The following is a 17448-nucleotide window of genomic DNA, read 5'->3' as shown; positions in this document are numbered from 1 at the left end:
TCTTCCTGGAGAGTTATACCTGGCTCCTTCCTTTTTGTTTTTTAAGCGAACACTTAACTCCCATCTATTTCAACAGGCCTCTGAGTTACAATGGTTGAATATTTGAATCCGCATTGAATCCTTTAACTCAGGAATTGGAAACTTTTGGCCCTGCAAATGCTGTAGGACTACAGCTCCCATCATCCCTGCCCACTTGACCATGCTGGCTGGGGCTGATGGGAGTTGGGAGTCCATCAGCATCTGGGGAGGGGCAGGTTTCTCATTCCCGTTGTAAGTAATAAAGGCTGCAACCCCATGGCTTTTTACCCAGGAGTAAGCGGTCTTGAATCCAGTGGGGCTTCCCTTCTGAGGAGACGTGCATAGGGATTAACCTGCTAGTGATGCTGCTTTTGGATCTCATGTTAGTTGTATCCAGATTTTGTTGTGAGATTTTATTATGGTTGGTTTGTTTTGGATGTTTCAGGCTAGGGGTGGGGTTTATGGACTTTTTAAACAGATTGTTAGCTCTTTTGAGTATAAATAATTGAAAAAGGGAAACACATTGGGTGGGATCCAAATTAAGTACTGGCCAAACTAAATGCTATTCTAATAGTACTAGGCACTTGGAGCAATTTTCAATGGGGCCACAGCACACAGAGAGAGGAGGTGTAATCTTTCCCTCCCCAACCTTGGTCTTTATGAAAACTGTTCCCATGCTGCAGTTGGCCTTAGAACAGGTGTAGGGAACCTTTGGCCCTCCAGATAGTGCTGGACTACAACTCTCATCACCCCTGGCCATTAGCTGTGCTTGCTGGGGTTGATGGGAGTTGTAGTCCAGCAACATCAGGAGGGTCAAAGGTTCCTCACACCTGCCTTAGAAAAAAGCCTCCATTGACACCAGGGGGAGCTCTTTTCTAAGGCTGATTGCAGCACACAAGCAATTTTCATCAGAATATCATCTGCAAATGATGCCTGTTTTGTCCCTTATTCACACTTAATAGTCCCATTGAAATCTGTGGGCCAAGTTGGTCATCAATAACTTAAGTCTAGATCCAACCCACTGAAATAAATAGATGTATTTGAGCCCACACACACACATGAAAAAACCTAACCTACTGTTGTATTCTAAGAAGCATCGGCTCTCTTCATTGTTTAGACAGCTAGATTTGGATTCTTTCTCTGTAAGGTCCAGGCAGACACCAGCCATGTTATTGGAACCATGACAGAAGGCTTGCATCTTCACTGCATGTGTGTGTGCAATTGAATCTCATCTGCAACAACCTGTATCAGCCAGTCCAGGACTGCCTATTCTAAGTAGCAACAGCAGCTCTCCAACTAAATAAGTAGAAACTGTTTCCAGCATTTCTACCCAAAATCATTCAAGCACAGATTACAAGAAATAGAATTTTCTGTGTGGCTGCAATTAAGTTGGGAGAGAAAAGCAGGGGAGTCATTTTAAAGTATTCACTAACAGGCAAAAAACCTTGCAGTTTAAGAACGTACCTATAGCCAACAGATATTTCTATCAAACTTTAAAAAGCAGGGAAATTGGGCAGCTATAGTGAATGAACCAGGGGAACAGGAGACCTGACCTCCTCTCTGAGATGTTATGTGCCTTCAAGTTGATTAAGACTTATGGTGACCCTATGAATCAGTGACCTCCAAGAGCATCTGTCATGAACCACCCTGTTCAGATCTTGTAAGTTCAGGGCTGTGGCTTCCTTTATGGAATCAATCCATCTCTTGTTTGGCCTTCCTCTTTTTCTACTTCCTTCTGTTTTTCCTAGCATTATTGTCTTTTCTAGTGAATCCTGTCTTCTCATGATGTGTCCAAAGTATGATTACCTGAATTTCATCATTTTAGCTTCTAATGACAGTCCTGGTTTAATTTGTTCTAACACCCAATTATTTGTCTTTTTTACAGTCCATGGCATGTGCAAAGCTCTCCTCCAACACCACATTTCAAATGAGTTGATTTTTTTCTTACCTGCTTTTTTCACTGTCCAACTTTCACATCCATACATAGAGATTGGGAATACCATGGTCTGAATGATCCTGACTTTAGTGTTCAGTGATAACCTGAGATATTGTTCTGCCCTACACATTTGTCAACATGCAAACACAATTTGGGTTGATCTTTCACAGTCCAATCCACTTCCTGTGTAGCTTGGAAGAATTTGGTAACATGTGCCTCTGACCGTATGGTGAGTGGTGGCAACGCCTGCCATCTCCAAAGATGGAGAATTACATTTTTATGTGTTTGTTTGGGTTCTTCTTACTTTGCTTCTTTTCTGTGTTACTACTGTTTCTACAGAGAATGTAACCTAGAAAATTATATTTCTCTCATAAGTCATCCTAGAAATCTGTGTCAAATTTATTTTTATTAATTTCAAGGCCGTTTTATTGGTCAATGTCATATGATGGTGAAGACAGCCTTTTGTGTTTCAAACTGGAGGTTATGCTCTGTTTCTATTTTGGGCACATTAACAGCTGAATCTGAAACTGCAGTTTGATGTAAAATCAGACAGATTACAATATGTTGCTACTTCAGGAATGACTCTAGCTGTTGGAAAAAACAAAGTTAGCCTGCCCAAGATGCATGTTTTCAGCCTGCTATGCTTAAAGCACTCCACTTAAAGAAAGGTGGGCATGGTCAATTAAAAACAGAGCACACCTAGAATTTTGCTAGAATATTTTTCACCTCCCACTGTTTTATCTTGTGCAAACTGAGACACTTCTCATGTCCATTGGAAACTATTCTGGAGAACAGCCAGAGGCATTATTCCACAATTGCTTTTGGAGCTTTTTTTTTAGGGTTGCAAAGTGTTGCTGTACTTCACATATTCACAGAAACAGAAGCAAAATAAAATGATTTACTATAGGAAACTTTACTAAAATTGCAAAGTAAATCAAACATATTTAAAGTGACAATCTGAACTATATCAACTGTTATAATGCTGTTGCTTCCTCCCTGCTAAAACAAGATCAGCACAGCACATGTCTTCTTTCTGTTATTTGGGCTGATTGCAGGTGTTGCCACCATTCACCATATGCTCAGAGGCACATGTTACCAAATTCTTCCAAGCTACACAGCAAGTGGATTGGACTGTGAAAGACCCACCCAAATTGTGTTTTCATGTTGACAAATTTGTAGGGCAGTACAATATCTCAGAGAGGAGGTCAGGTCTCCTGCTCCCCTGGTGCATTCACTATAGCTGCCCAATTTATTAGAAGCTGCATTTTATTAGAAGTTGCTTGCAAAAATGTTTACATTAGTAAAAACTGTATACAAAATGTGTTTAGTAGAAGAAATTCTCACTAAAATGCTGGAGAATTTTTATGAGGATTTTTTTTTCCAAAAAAAAAATCACAAATTGCTGCAGAAATGTGGAGGGCCAAATTTAAGATGGCAAGAATGAGAAACTGAGAGAACCAAAATGGACAGATCCTTGCATCTCTAAACCCCGCACCTCCTGCCCCAGCTATCATGGGGGTTGTCTCCTTTAAAGATTTGGTGTGCATTTACATTTCATGTGTGCATTGAAGCCAGTCAGTCCTGATTATTTCTGGTGTTTTTTTTTTACATTATGTTTCTCTCCCTGTAGAGGCAAATGGGAAATTTGTAGAAGAGAAATCAGAAGACACAGATTGTGATGGATCATCTTTGCCTGAAGATTTTCCAGAGGTAAAATAAATGTGGTGGTGACAGTGGCATTCTTGTTGTTATTTCAAAGACATTAGTAGCACATTTCTCCCCTCCTCTATAACTCGCTCCAGTGCTGGAGCACATACCTGTCTCATTCTTTGAAGGTTCAGCACACCTGCTTTGTCCAAGCTTTTCATAGTAGCATGGTTTAGCTATCCACCTACAGTAAGGCTCTCCTCTCTTTTTATTTCTCCATTCATTCACTCACAGAGCCTCCTTCTGATGGAGCAGTAACCTGCAGGTCTGCCATACAAAGGCAAAAAATGGACAGCAGAGGCATTCATTGATCACCCTAAACAAAACTTGCATATCCCCCAATTGAATAAATGGGCCCTGAAGCAAGCTAATAAGTTGATTCATTGAGCATTGTTTGCACAAAGTTTGCAAAGAGGTTAGGCAATTTCAACTATTTATTGAGCATTCATTCTGATTTGGATGGCAGTTATACAATGCTTTCCAGTGCATTTTCCTGTTACTTTCCTTATCACAAAAAGTCCAGGATTTTTTGGAGGTGGGAAGGGAAGAGGTTAGTACACAAGAGTCCTAAATCAACTTTAATTGCACAACCTGAATTTGTAGATATATGATTGAATCCCATCCTAAAATAGTAACAGTCTGGAAGTGCCCGTTACACTTACTTACTTATTTATTTTATTTATTATTTGATTTATATCCTGCCCTTCTTCCCTTCAGGAGCCCTTGAAACACTTGAAAATGTGTCTTCCAATGGAAATTTTAGCTAAAATGTGTCTCTTTCACTAAAAGTAATAATTATAGGAAAGCAGATAATTTTATTTTTACATGAAAAGGTCCAACCTCCATCTCCACTAGTATGTTTTTATTATTCATTGTATAATTCATTTACACTTAATTATCTTAATCTGTTTTTCTCCTTAGCCACCCCAAATAAATGGCTGTGAAGAGCATTATAATGACAAAAGGATTTCTGAAAGGTGAGATCTTTTTCATGGAGATGTACACAAAGCCAACCCTGACTAATTTTACCTGTATTTACTGCATTTTATTGCTCAAAAGACTGGGCCAGTTTCATGACGTGAAATGGACATGACGACATGACATCATGGACAAAGCAATTCCAGCTTACTAAAAAAAAAAAAAAACCTTTAACTTCAGTGTAGTACTGGAGCCAATGGTAGAAGATCCGTTTAGTTCAGTGTTCGAAATGTTACTTAATACCCACAATCCAAAAACAGGATTAGGCTTGCTTAAAACCATCAAAATCACTGAGTTTAAGTGTGCTTAAATATGTTGGATTGTGTCCTCTGTCTGTAGGAACTCTTATGTTTGATGATGACAAGGAACGCTTGCTTTCTTGAAATAAAAAAAATTGAGTACTAATCCAGTCTTCATCATACTCAGAGTAGACCCATTGAAATAAATATATATTGCTTTTCTATATTTAGCTTACACCTGATATAATGGGTATATATTGCATGATTTCATGTGGCATGCTTTGCTGGTCAGATTTCACTTGCCATCTGCAGATGCCCTCATAGAATGTCAAATAAGAAATAAAAAAATGTAACTGGGAACTTACTTCCTAATAGGAATCACAATAGGAATTAGCTTTTTTATTAAAAAAAATCTGATGAATTAGATAATTCCTATTTTCATTTGAACTTCCATCATTTGGAATGTTTTTTGTCTGTTAAGATGTTTTGTCTTTGGAAGGGAGTGGAACACTTTTTTTATCTTTTAAAGAAATGTTTGTCTTTTTAAGATTAACCCAGCAACCTCTGATGGGTCAGGAGCAGGATGATGAGATTACATGGGGAAGTGATGAGTTGCCAATTGAATCAATAAGCCATCAGTCTGTTAAAGGTAAACAAACAGTAGTTCAGAGCCAATTTCAAACATTTTTGGGCTCCTCCAGACAACGTGTTTGTTCAGCATTCATCCTGATCTGTTTGCACAAAGCTTAGATTATGTCCCGTCTGGACTGAGCATTTGTTTATGGGGTGGTTATATGATAATGGGCATTTGTCCTGATTTGCTTGTGGGATGTCTATATATCTTCCTCTTAATCATTCATCCCACACTTTTCCTTGCATTTCCTTGTCTCTTTCCTAATCACAAAAAGTAGACACACATGGGTGGTTGTTTTTTTAAAAAAAGTGGATTTGTTGCACTAGGGCATCAGAACATTTCAGTCCATTTTAATTGCACAAAACCTAAGGTTCTGGAATGCACTTGGATTCCTCCTGCAAAACAGTGACAGTATGCAGGCCCCCTTGTTCACACTCTAGTGACTCAGGAAGGATAGCCCTGGATGCAACTGTATGGGTAGGAGAGGGCGGGTCTTTCAGGATCGCTGGAGGATAAGGAAATAAGTTTAGTCCAGAGGTGGAGAACCTGTAGCCCTCCAGATGTTGTTGGACTCCCAACTCCCATCTCCCCCAGTCAACAAAGCCATTGGTCAGTTTGATGGGAGTTGTAGTCCAGGAACATCTGGAGGGCTACAGGTTCCCCATCCCAGGTTTAGCCTCTACCTCAATGGTATCCCTGAGGGCACTCTTTTACTTTTTCCTGTTTAAGTGAATTTTTGCTACCCAGGAAGTTACCTTAAACCAGGTCAGACATCTAACCCAGTATTGTCTGCTCTGACTAGAAGCGGCTGTCCAGAGTCTGAGGTAGAGGTCTTTCCTATCACCTCTGCTGGAGCCTAGTAACTGGAGATATCTATCTGGGGTCTTGCACATGCAAAGCCTGCACTTGCCTTTTGTTCTGAAGTGGCTGCTTGTAGCCAGTCAACCACCACTCAGCTGCCAGTTTTAGGCCCACCAGGTTTACTGATCCATAATGGGGATGGGGAACTGGTGTACTAATTAACTTCCACTTTCAATGGAATTTGAGCACAGATAACTTTTTCTTTGGGTTTGGGGATCAAGAACTGCTAAACAGTTTCTGGCACCAATATTCAAGCTGTAAGACCACAGCTTGCAAACCAGTCTACATTTCTACCAAATTCAACCTCAGTGAATTAGTCCGGTATGAAAGGTCTGCAATATACTAACTGTGCAAGAAAATGTAATGATGCACGTGGTTCTTTGTTTCTATTACATTTGAACCAACGTTTGCGAAAATCCGAGGAAAGTGCTTTTGATAGAAAGCTTGAAGCAAAAACATGGAGGGATAATGAGAGGGGGGAATTGTTTGCCCCCTGGGTTATTTATGGGGAGCCTTTACAAAAGCGATAATCATAATATGTTTTAATCAGCTGCTGACAGTTTGAAAACATCACATGCTGCCATGCCAGTAACTGCTGCTAAATTTCATGGGGTGGCACCACAGTGTGGGCTGCCCTCTTTATGTGGATTTTTATAGGCATCAATAAATTCATTTCCTTCCTGTGCTAGATTGCCCTTTAGTCACAAACGAAGAGCTTGCCGCACTTCCAGTCGTCCAGGTACTTCCTTTGGGCAAATTTATGGGGTCTAAATTAAAGTCAACTATCCGCATGCTGCAAGGCCTTTTGGAACAAGGAGTGCCTTTGAAGGAGATCGAGGTAAGCAAACAGTGTCTTAGACTGCTGACCGGCTTAACTGGGAACAGGAACAAATTCGGGGAAGGTTCCCACGCCCCCTTTAATTGGCAAGCAAACCTTTAGTCCTGGACATGGGTCCCATTGCACTTTACTGTATATTTAAAGCAGTATCATAACAGTTTAAACAGACATGGCTCCCCCCAAAGAATCCTGGGAAGTGTTGTTTGTGAAGGATGCTGAGATATGTTTGGAGACCCCTATTTCCCTCACAGAGCCACAGTTCCCAGAGTGGTTTAACAATCAGTTCCTTTTCCCAGGGAACTCTGGAAATTGTAGTTCTGTGAGAGGAACAGACGGCTCCTAACAGCTCTTAGCAACCTTAACTAACTACAAGTCCTAGGATTCTTTGCCCTCACTTAACAGTTTTGTGAGGTAGATGGTGACTTGCCCATTCTAAGGTGAGGTAGGCCATTTTGTTGGTATTAGTGTTGTTTTGTAATTATCTATAAAGCTCCTAATATTTTCTGGAACTTTAGTTATTCCCTGACCAAACTAGGCATAATTAGCGACTTGTCCATATTTTGTCTCCATAATTGTCACTGTCATCATTTGTTGTTTAACTGCTTGCATAATAATTTAGGACTACAAGCTTTATCCATCAGATTAATCAACTAAATCTTCAGTTGATTAATCAGTGGAGGCAAATTGCAATCACTGGGCCTGAGAGTTAAGTTTCTGAACGAACAGTTGCTCACACATACATCAGATGCCTCAGAAACAGGCACCTGTGTTGGAATTTTTGTGATATGCAATTTTATTTTAATTTAATTAAATATAGGTTCAGAGGCAAAATAACCTCCTTAAAAATTCCTTATTACAGAACTGGTAATAATCAGTTGACAAATGCAGCCATTTCTGAGATTGGATACTCAGTTGCAGTTCATGCACTTCTAAGCCTGGCTCACACTATTGATTTGTTTCTTTTAAATCTGTGTATTATTAATCATGCTATTGACTAATAATAGGTTATGTGTCTCATTACAGAATCTTCAAGACTTAAAGCCTTTGGATCAGTGCTTGGTGGGCCAAACAAAGGAAAACAGGAAGAAGAATAGATATAAGAACATATTGCCATGTAAGTCTTGATTTCCAGAAGGCCATTTGTAATTTAATTTTATCTCTTTATCCTTATGTTAATTTAATTAAGGGCTTTTAAGAACTTCAGCTTGGCAACTGCATGTGAATTCTCTGACCTAGGAGATAATCTGTGTTGATGGTGTCAGTGCACATGCCCCAAGGCGGTATTTAGAGTACTAAGAATAAAGGTACACAAGTAGCCATATGGAGTTCAATAAACTTGTTGTATTGTTTCTTCCTTGGGATTTGACCACTCCCCTCCCTTTTTCTCCATAGTCCCTGTGGTCCATACAAGATGATTCCTCAGTGGGCTCCATTCAGCTTGGAACAGATTTGCACCATACATTTAAAGCACATCCAACATACATAGAATCATCGAACTGTAGTTTGTTAAGGGTGCTGAAAATTGAGGAGGAAACCACAGTTTCCAAGATTCTTTGGGAGAAGTCCTGTGATGTGCATTGGATGTGCTTTAAATGTATAGTATGGATCTGCCCTTGGTCAGTTTTAAGAAGTGCAGCTTGATTTGTAGGTATATCATCTCGGGGTTTTTTAGACATTTTGTATTATCAGTCAGACAGACTTCCCCAAGGGTGGAGAATCATAAAAGCCCTTGTGAGACCCTGAACTTCCAGTGTTAAATTGCAAAGCTGCATGTGAGCAGCCAGACAATGATCCAGATGGGGATCTGTGGGGCAAACTAGACATGACCGAGACAGCTATGTGAATGAAAAATGTAGTTGCCCTCATTATATCCAGTTTGGCCCTATGATGCATGCCCTGCTTGCCTGGTATTAGGCATTTGGGTAGCAACAGCATTCACTTTGAGACCAGAAGTACCAAGTGGACTAATTGAGACTGGACCTCTTTGCTCAGCCTTAATGAAGTTCACTACACTGGAGCACAGCTCATTTCCTAGAGCAGTTAATATGTGCCACCATATTCTTTTATATATTAAAAGATCTCACTCCAGCCAGTGCCCTCTTCAGGAGAAGGACTCCCAAGTAAAACATAAGCTTAGGTCACTATGACACACGTAACCAGTATACTGTGAATAATTTAGTATCCTGACCTGATTAGCATTCTACTTCCAGGAGTTTTTTTGCATGAAAGTTAGTGTCTGGTTAAGCAGCAGCTAACCTTTACCCTGTCTCCATTCTGTTTGGGCAGAATTCTAACAGTATCCCTTTGCTCTGTTGCTCATCTTTTATATTCATTTCCCAAGAGATGCTTAATTGCCTTTTTGTTTTGTTTTAGTTGGGGGTGGGAGAGGCAAGTTCCTGAGACGCACAAGCCCAGCTGTTTTTCCCACAGATTCAAAATTTACATGCACACACGCATGAACACAAAACCTTTTTCATTCTGGCAATAATAAGAACACAATAGTAGCCGGATGGATCAGGTCAATGGCCCATCTAGTCCAGCGCTCTGTTCTCACTGTGGCCAACCAGATGTCAATGGGAAGCCCACAAGCAAGACACAAGCACAGCACCACTGTTCAGGGAGCAGACGCCCACAGTGAAAACAACCCACCCACCCCACTTGTCAGCTGACGAGTGAAGGGTTGAATCCTGCCCAGTTTGGCTGCGCTGCCCAAGTTTTTTTGCAGGCATTGGCTGTGAAAGGAACTTCTCCCATGGGCAGCTCATGCTTGCACAATGCAGTCTCTTTCTCCCTCCCCCATTACCTGATGGGAGAAGTGAAGGAAGGCTTTGCCAGCCCTACGGGCAGTGCTTTGGGAAGGCAAAGCACTTTTTTCTCCCAGAGAAGGAAGCACTTTGCCAGACCTGTGCCTGACCCTTCCCAAAGCACCCAGCATGACACCCTTTGCACTTTGGTTCCCAAGCACCCAATAGCAAGCTAGCTATGGGCACTTGGGATCTCCACACAAAGGATCTTTAGAGGTGGGTAGGGCAATCCACCTGTCACTTATGTGATGTCATGACATGGTGTGATTGACAGGTGCATTAACCCACCTACCTGTCAAAGGTGGCCCCAGAGCCAAAAAAAAGTTGCTCATCCCTGCTGGAAGGTAGAACATAGCCATCATGGTTAGTAGATTTTGATAGCCATGAATCTTATCGTCCATGAATTTGTCTAATCTTTTAAAGCTAATCAAGTTGGTGTTCTTGGCATGATAAGAATGTCAGCTATGGATGCATTTAGTGATTTTGTTTTAATTACCCAATCCAAAAAATAAAATCACACCACAGTGGTGAGCAAAGGCAGTGTGCATTGGAGAAAAATGCACTTTAGTGGAAAAGAGGGGCATGGAAGGACAACCGGGAACAAACCAAGACCATGCCAAGATTTGCAAAAGGTGTAAAAAAAAAAATTCAAACAGTACCCAATGTCTACTGAGATATTTGTTTTTCAGGATATGAATTCTGCCACTTTGAGAATCATTCAATGCCCCTTCTCACCAGCTAGGTCTTTCTGTCTGGTAATTGGAAGGATACTAAGTTTATTACACAGTTATGCACAAAATTTATGAGAATCTTCATCAAAATAGTGAGCTTTAAATTAGGAGATTCAGAATCTGAAGCCACCTTAGAAATGTTCCTAAAGTTGTTCCTGAAGGACTATAATCTCAAGTTTCTAATCATTAGGGCTGCACAAATTTACCTGAAATACATTTTCTTCTGGATATTTACCCAGACTTTACTAGTTGCTGGGGCCAAGCTAGGGGCAGGGGACTGTGATGCCCTACTGTTGGGAGACAGAATGCAGGATTCAGTAGAGTGGATCTTTGGTTTGACTCTGCAAGATATTTATTACTTCTTCTTTTTTTAACCATTTCCCAAATGGACTTTATTCTGAGTCAAATGCAGCAGGCGGCTTCAGATGTTACAGAGGAGAGGGAAAAGGAGTGCTTGAGTGACTTAAGCATACCATTTTCACTCATGTAAATATTCTAAGAGAGAGACAATATCACCTTTGTCCCAATAGTGGCATAAGTGAGCTATCTCTGCATTTGGGGTTTGAGTCTCTCCCTACTGAGGAGATGGATGAACATGCCTTTTGAACTACACTAGGAAGGCGCATACAACGCTTGCTTTTCTGTGTTTTGGCCTTGCATCCACACACGTGCAATCTGTTTTGAGGAAGCAATGAAATAGTGTGATTGCACACAGTTATATATGCAAGATTATCATGCAAGCCTTGAGCACTGCCCCTGCTCTACTGTGACTAACCCTAAGTACATGTCACTTATTCAGTTACATTCACTTACGTTATATTCACTTACGTTTGCACCTTCCCCCTATCCCCTGTTGTCACCCCTATGTTGAATTAAAGATTGTAAGCCCTTGGGGGCAGAGCCCTATTCTGCTGAACTTTGCAAAACTCCATGCAAACAGATGCTATAGGAATAGCAGTAGCAGCAGCGGTAATAAATTGTTTTTTAAACTCCTGGTTGTTCTGTGTTGGGGATTTCAGATGACTCCACAAGGGTCCCTCTGGGGGCCGAAGGTGGCTACATCAATGCCAGTTTTATCCGGATGCCAGTGGGGAATAAGGAATATGTTTATATTGCATGCCAAGGACCCCTTCCCACCACTGTGGCAGACTTCTGGCAAATGGCTTGGGAGCAGAACTGCACTCTCATAGCCATGATGACCCAGGAAGTAGAAGGAGAAAAGGTCAAATGTCAGCGGTACTGGCCTGACGTCCTCGGCAAAACCACAATGATCAGTGATAGACTCCGGCTTGCTCTTGTGAGGCTGCAGCAGCTCAAAGGCTTTGTTATTAGAGTCATGGAGCTGGAGGATATTCAAGTAAGTGAGCAAGGGGTCGCACTTTGCGGAGTGGCTGTGTAGAGGAGGGGAATTGTTTTTATTTATTAGTCACATCTCTGCATTCAAGTACCTCAAAACAACAATAAAATGAAATAACAAAGACAATAAAATCCGATAAAAACAATACACAAAAAGTAAAATGCTCGTCCAACAATATATTTAAAAGGAACAAATCCTATCCATCCCTCTTGAAGGATGAGCAACACAAAGGCCACTGATATATCTGTCTACCCTCCCAACTGAAAACGGTAAGCCTGGGTAAATAAGAATATTTTGCCTGGTGCCTAAAAACAGGCATTGATCATGCCAGGTGTGCTTCCCTCAGGAGAGCATTCCATAAATGGGGAGCCACCACTGAAGAGGCCTGTTCTCACGGCACCACCCTCCGCATCTCCCTCAGAGAGAAGGGCTTCATGACAACAATCACAGGGCTTGCAGTGAATTGGGTGTGTGACGGGGAGACAGAGCCAGTTATTAAGGATTCTTAATCTGGTAGTGGGTGCAGTGGTTTAGTTGTGGTAATTCGCCACCGAATTACCATGAGCAGCTCTGGGTTCAAATTCCACTGGTCCCCATGTGTGACATGGAGGCAGCAAGGGCCTTTTTGGGAGCCAGTGTTGCATAATAAGCGTTGAGGGAAACAAGCTGTGATGATAAACTGGTATGATCCACATATCGCTGAGCTTCTTCAAGGAAGGGCTGACATGATAAGAAGTCATCAAATCATAGAGTTGGAAGGGACCTCAAAGGTTATATTGCCTCCTGTATCAGAGGCAGTATTCAGCTCACTGTAGGAATATAGAAAACCTTTTATTTAGACCAGTGGTTCTCAAACTTTTTTGGTTCGTGGTGCACGGTAAAACATATAAAACTTTTCTGGCGCACTTCGTGTACAAAATTAAAATCATATATATTAATATATATATTAATTGATCATGGATGTAATAAATCTCTATACAAATGGGTTTCTTCTCATTTTTAAAATATACTTTCATAATATTCGCGGCACACCTAGTCATCTCTTGCGGCGCACCAGTGTGCCACAGTGCACCGTTTGAGAATCACTGATTTAGACCATAGGCCCATCTAGCTCAGTACTATCTACACTAACTAGCAGTGGCTCTCCAGGGTTTCAGCAGGGGCCATTCTCAGCATGGCATTGAACCTGGTACATCATCCATGCAAAGCAGATGCTCTCCCATTGAGCTACAGCCCTTCCCCATGTAAGTAAGTAACTTGCAGCCTGGAACCTAAACGTGCAGTCCCAAGGAGTTGCTGTGTGCACAACTGAGACCTTCATTTTGCTGCTCGCCCTGACCCCATCACGCTTTGAAAACAGGTCATTTCTTCCAGAAGGTTCCAGGTTCAATCCCAGGCAGAGATGGTGCTGAGTTATAACCATCATGACTTGTGAATATTGGTAGCCACATCCTCCAACGAATCATCCTGTTGCAATAGAGGAAGGAGAAATCTACATACAAAGTTGATTTTTAAAAAATAACAAGGGCTGTACCAGGGACCAATTTTACATTTGCTTGCAGGAGCGGTTCCCAAACTTTTCCCCCCTATGGACCACTTGAAAATTGCTTGGCAGACAACTTAATTACTTTTCTGCCTGTTGTAACAATTGTAATTTTATAGAATTCAAATTGTAATACAATAAAATACTGTATAAGAAATAAAAAATTGATAAAGATACAATTAAAAATCAATATGAATATTCAGTGTGATGGATGTGCTGTCTCCCATCATCAACCACAAATCCATAGACATGTAGTGGATCACCTGAATGAAGCTTGTGGACCACAGTTTGGAAACCCCTGGCTTAGAGATTTGTTACTCTTCTCAGAAGCCCTAATGCTTTCTTTTTCCATTTTTTAAAAATTTAAAATCTAGACTGGCGAACTCCGGCATATTTTCCATTTAAACTTTACCGCCTGGCCAGATCATGACACACCCTCTCAACCAGATGATTTGCTCACCTTCATATCCTGCATGAGACACATCCACAAATCAGGACCAATCATCACTCATTGCAGCGCTGGCATTGGGCGATCAGGGACTCTTATTTGCTTAGATGTGGTCTTGGGGCTAATCAGCCAAGATCTTGAGGTAAGTGATCCTAAAGGAACTCTCTCCATTCTTTTTTTTTTTAAATCGTTATTTGAGCTACCTTTCTAGTGTGCATCCATCCTTATTCTATTTTATTCAGAACTTCTTTACTGGTACAATAGATACAATATCCTCATTGGAAGTATAGTTACAATTTTGTTACATATTAATGAGAGAATTCTCAGGTTAGCTACCATAGGCTCTTTTTTCTTCTGAACATTTAATGTTCCAATCACACTAGTACTAGGGATGGAATCCTCTCCTTTTTTACCTTTAATGTCTTCCCTCCTGCTGCTTACAATCAACACCTCATTCCCCCCTGCTACTTTCTGTCTGTCAGTTACAATCAACACTTCATTGACATGAGTGAAAAGTGAAAGGGAATACACATTTGAAGAGTTCACATAGAAAGTAGGTGGATAAAAGTATCACTCCCATGATTTCAAAGTGAATTAAAAAAAAACCAAATTAAAAAAAGAATAAATTGGAAACCAGGTGCGGAGAGTTGCTACTTCAAAATTCTCTCCACAAAGATAGAAAATATCAGAAATAATAATTAATCTAATGGCAAATCTGATTATTGCAGCCACAGAGCTAGCAATATAGCTAACTGATGGATGGACTGCCTTCAAGTCAATTCCGACTTATGGTGACCCTATGAGTATGGTTTTCATGGTAAGCAGTATTCAGAGGTGGTTTACTATTGCCTTCCTCTGAGGCTGAGAGGCAGTAACTGGCCCAAGGTCACCCAGTGAGCTTCATGGCTGTGTGGGGATTCGAACCCTGGTCTCCCAAGTCCTAGTCCAACACCTTAACCACTACAGCAGACTAGCACTAGACTAATGTACAAGTCTCTTTACTTTTTTGGAAATGTGGAAATTAGCCACATGCATTTTAGTGTTTGCATAATGCAGTGCCTCCTGCTTCTGTGCAAGACTAATTGCATATTATACAGCCACGAGAGTTGCTGTATACTATAGTCAGCATGGATTTTTCGCATTCCCCAATGTTAAATTGAAAATACTACCCCATGCCATTCTGATGCTCAAAACCTTACAAAACGTATAGTCCTGAACTCAGAAACCCTTTCTTAACATCCCTCTAAATTTTCATGGCAATACACAAAACAGTAAAAGAGAATCGAGAATTCAAAGTGTAAAAAGAGAGAGGAAAACAACACCCCTTTTGGACTTTTTTCTGTCAGAGTTCTCAATCTGTTGAAATTAATTAAAAATCAGCCATGTTCACTATTACTGACCTCACCCCATACTCTGACCTTCATCTTCTGCATTTTAAAAGTTAAAAACATGCCTGGGTGATTTTTAATTTATTTAAGAAATTTTACATTGAACTCAATGATAATGTCAGGCATGATCAGTAAGAACCAACTGTCAGTGTTCTAAAAGCCAGACTCCCAGCTGCTGGGCTTGCCTAATCGGGGCGACACCCACGGCAGACCTTGAAAAGCAGAGAAATTCACTAACAGATGAAAAACCTTGTGGTTTAAGAACGTACCTATAGCCAACAGATATTTCTATCAAACTTTAAAAAGCAGGGAAATTGGGCAGGTATAGTGAATGACTTGTGAAGATAAAACAGTGGGAGGTGAAATATATTCTAGCAAAATTGTAGGTGTGCTCTATGTTTTTAATTGACCATGCCCACCTTTCCTTAAGTGGAGTAGTTTAAGCATAGCAGGCTTAAAACATGCATCTTGAGCAGGTCAAGTTTGTTTTTTCCAACAGCTAGAGTCATTGCTTAAGTAGCAACATATTGTAATCAGTCTGATATTACATCAAACTGCAGTTTCAGATTCAACTGTTCATGCGCCCAAAATACAATTAGAGCATAACCTCCAGTTTGAAACACAAAAGGCTATCTTCACCATCATATGAGATTGACCAATAAAAAGGCTTTGAAATTAATAAAAATAAATTTGACACAGATTTCTAGGATGACTAATGAGAGAAATATAATTTTCTAGATTACATTCTCTGTAGAAACAGTAGTAACACAGAAAAGAAGCAAAGTAAGAAGAACCCCAACAAACATACAAAAATGTAATTCTCCATCTTTGGAGATAGCAGGTGTTGCCACCACTTACCATATGCTCTGAGGCAATTCTTCCAAGCTACACAGGAAGTGGATTGGACTGTGAAAGACCAACCCAAATTGTGTTTGCATTTTGACAAATGTGTAGGGCAATGCAATATCTCAGAGAGGAGGTCAGGTCTCCTGCTCCCCTGGTGCATTCACTAAAGCTGCCCAATTTCCCTGCTTTTTAAAGTTTGATAGAAATATCTGTTGGCTGTAGATACGTTCTTAAACTGCAAGGTTTTTTGCCTATTAGTGAATATCTAGCAATGTTTGTATCAGACATGAGCAAGTTCTCTCTGGGGTTAGAATTAGATATTCACAGTGTGACCAGTTCTAGGCTTCTGCAAAATAGCTGCAAACAGAATGAGGGGGCAATTTGAAATGGTGAAGTGGCAAATGGGAAGGGATGCTTAACCCGTCCCCCCACCTGCAGATGCTCACCTGCAGTCACCTGCCCCAAGCTCCTTGTTCCCCAGACAAGTTTCCAGGCATATGTTTGCATTATTGTGGGAGAAAGTAGCTGTGGAGCGTGTCATCTTCTGGTCCCAAGAAGGAGCTCATTGGAGCAAAGCAGGTCAGTTGTCACAGCACCATGGAGAGCTCTGAGTGAGCTACTTGCTTCAACAAGGGTTGGAGGGGAACTGATGCCTGGCAGCCTTTGTCTGGCCTTTGTCTCCAGTCCACCTCTCCTGTGCTCCACCTCCTTTGTGGGAGAATTGCAGGCTCTTAAAGAGCCTACCCTCTTATTTGAAGACAGGCACTTCTTTTTGGCTCCACAGTCCTCCGGCCTAACACATTCCATGTGCCACTAGACTGACGAGATAGCATGAGAGGTGCCTGTGACAGTCAATTTTCTGGTGCTACAGGGCCTGGTGCTCTGGGGTCCAACTCAGCAGCTTTCTGCCTGCCCAGCCCTAGGTTCACCCTTGTCTACCTCAAAACCAGACACTTGATTAAACTTCTCAGCTAGTCATCCTGTAGCCTTTGATTCAGTGCCTTGGCCACTGCTTGGAGTCTGGGGTCATGACCCAGAGGGGGTTTCTGGGCAGAAAGGGTGAAGCCTCCACCTTCCTTTTCCTCACTGCAAATCTTTAGAACTATTTTCCAAAGACTCA

At 41.1% G+C, this 17448-nt stretch overlaps 1 protein-coding gene across 5 annotated transcripts in view; it reads left to right on the top strand.

Moving 5' to 3' along the window:
• PTPN13 (protein tyrosine phosphatase non-receptor type 13) overlaps window positions 1–17448 on the top strand; it is a 196459-nt gene that overhangs the window by 176281 nt on the left and 2730 nt on the right. For all 5 annotated transcript variants that reach the window (XM_061583095.1, XM_061583093.1, XM_061583092.1 and 2 more), the window contains 7 exons: window positions 3585–3664; window positions 4583–4638; window positions 5427–5527; window positions 7063–7211; window positions 8235–8325; window positions 11766–12103; window positions 14021–14236. In XM_061583095.1, the coding sequence (XP_061439079.1) occupies window positions 3585–3664; window positions 4583–4638; window positions 5427–5527; window positions 7063–7211; window positions 8235–8325; window positions 11766–12103; window positions 14021–14236 (1031 nt within the window). The remainder of the gene's footprint in view (window positions 1–3584; window positions 3665–4582; window positions 4639–5426; window positions 5528–7062; window positions 7212–8234; window positions 8326–11765; window positions 12104–14020; window positions 14237–17448) is intronic.

This window comes from Rhineura floridana, chromosome 9 (genome assembly GCF_030035675.1).
Source record: "Rhineura floridana isolate rRhiFlo1 chromosome 9, rRhiFlo1.hap2, whole genome shotgun sequence".
Taxonomy (NCBI): domain Eukaryota; kingdom Metazoa; phylum Chordata; class Lepidosauria; order Squamata; family Rhineuridae; genus Rhineura; species Rhineura floridana.
This window is presented reverse-complemented; position numbering and strand designations above follow the sequence as displayed.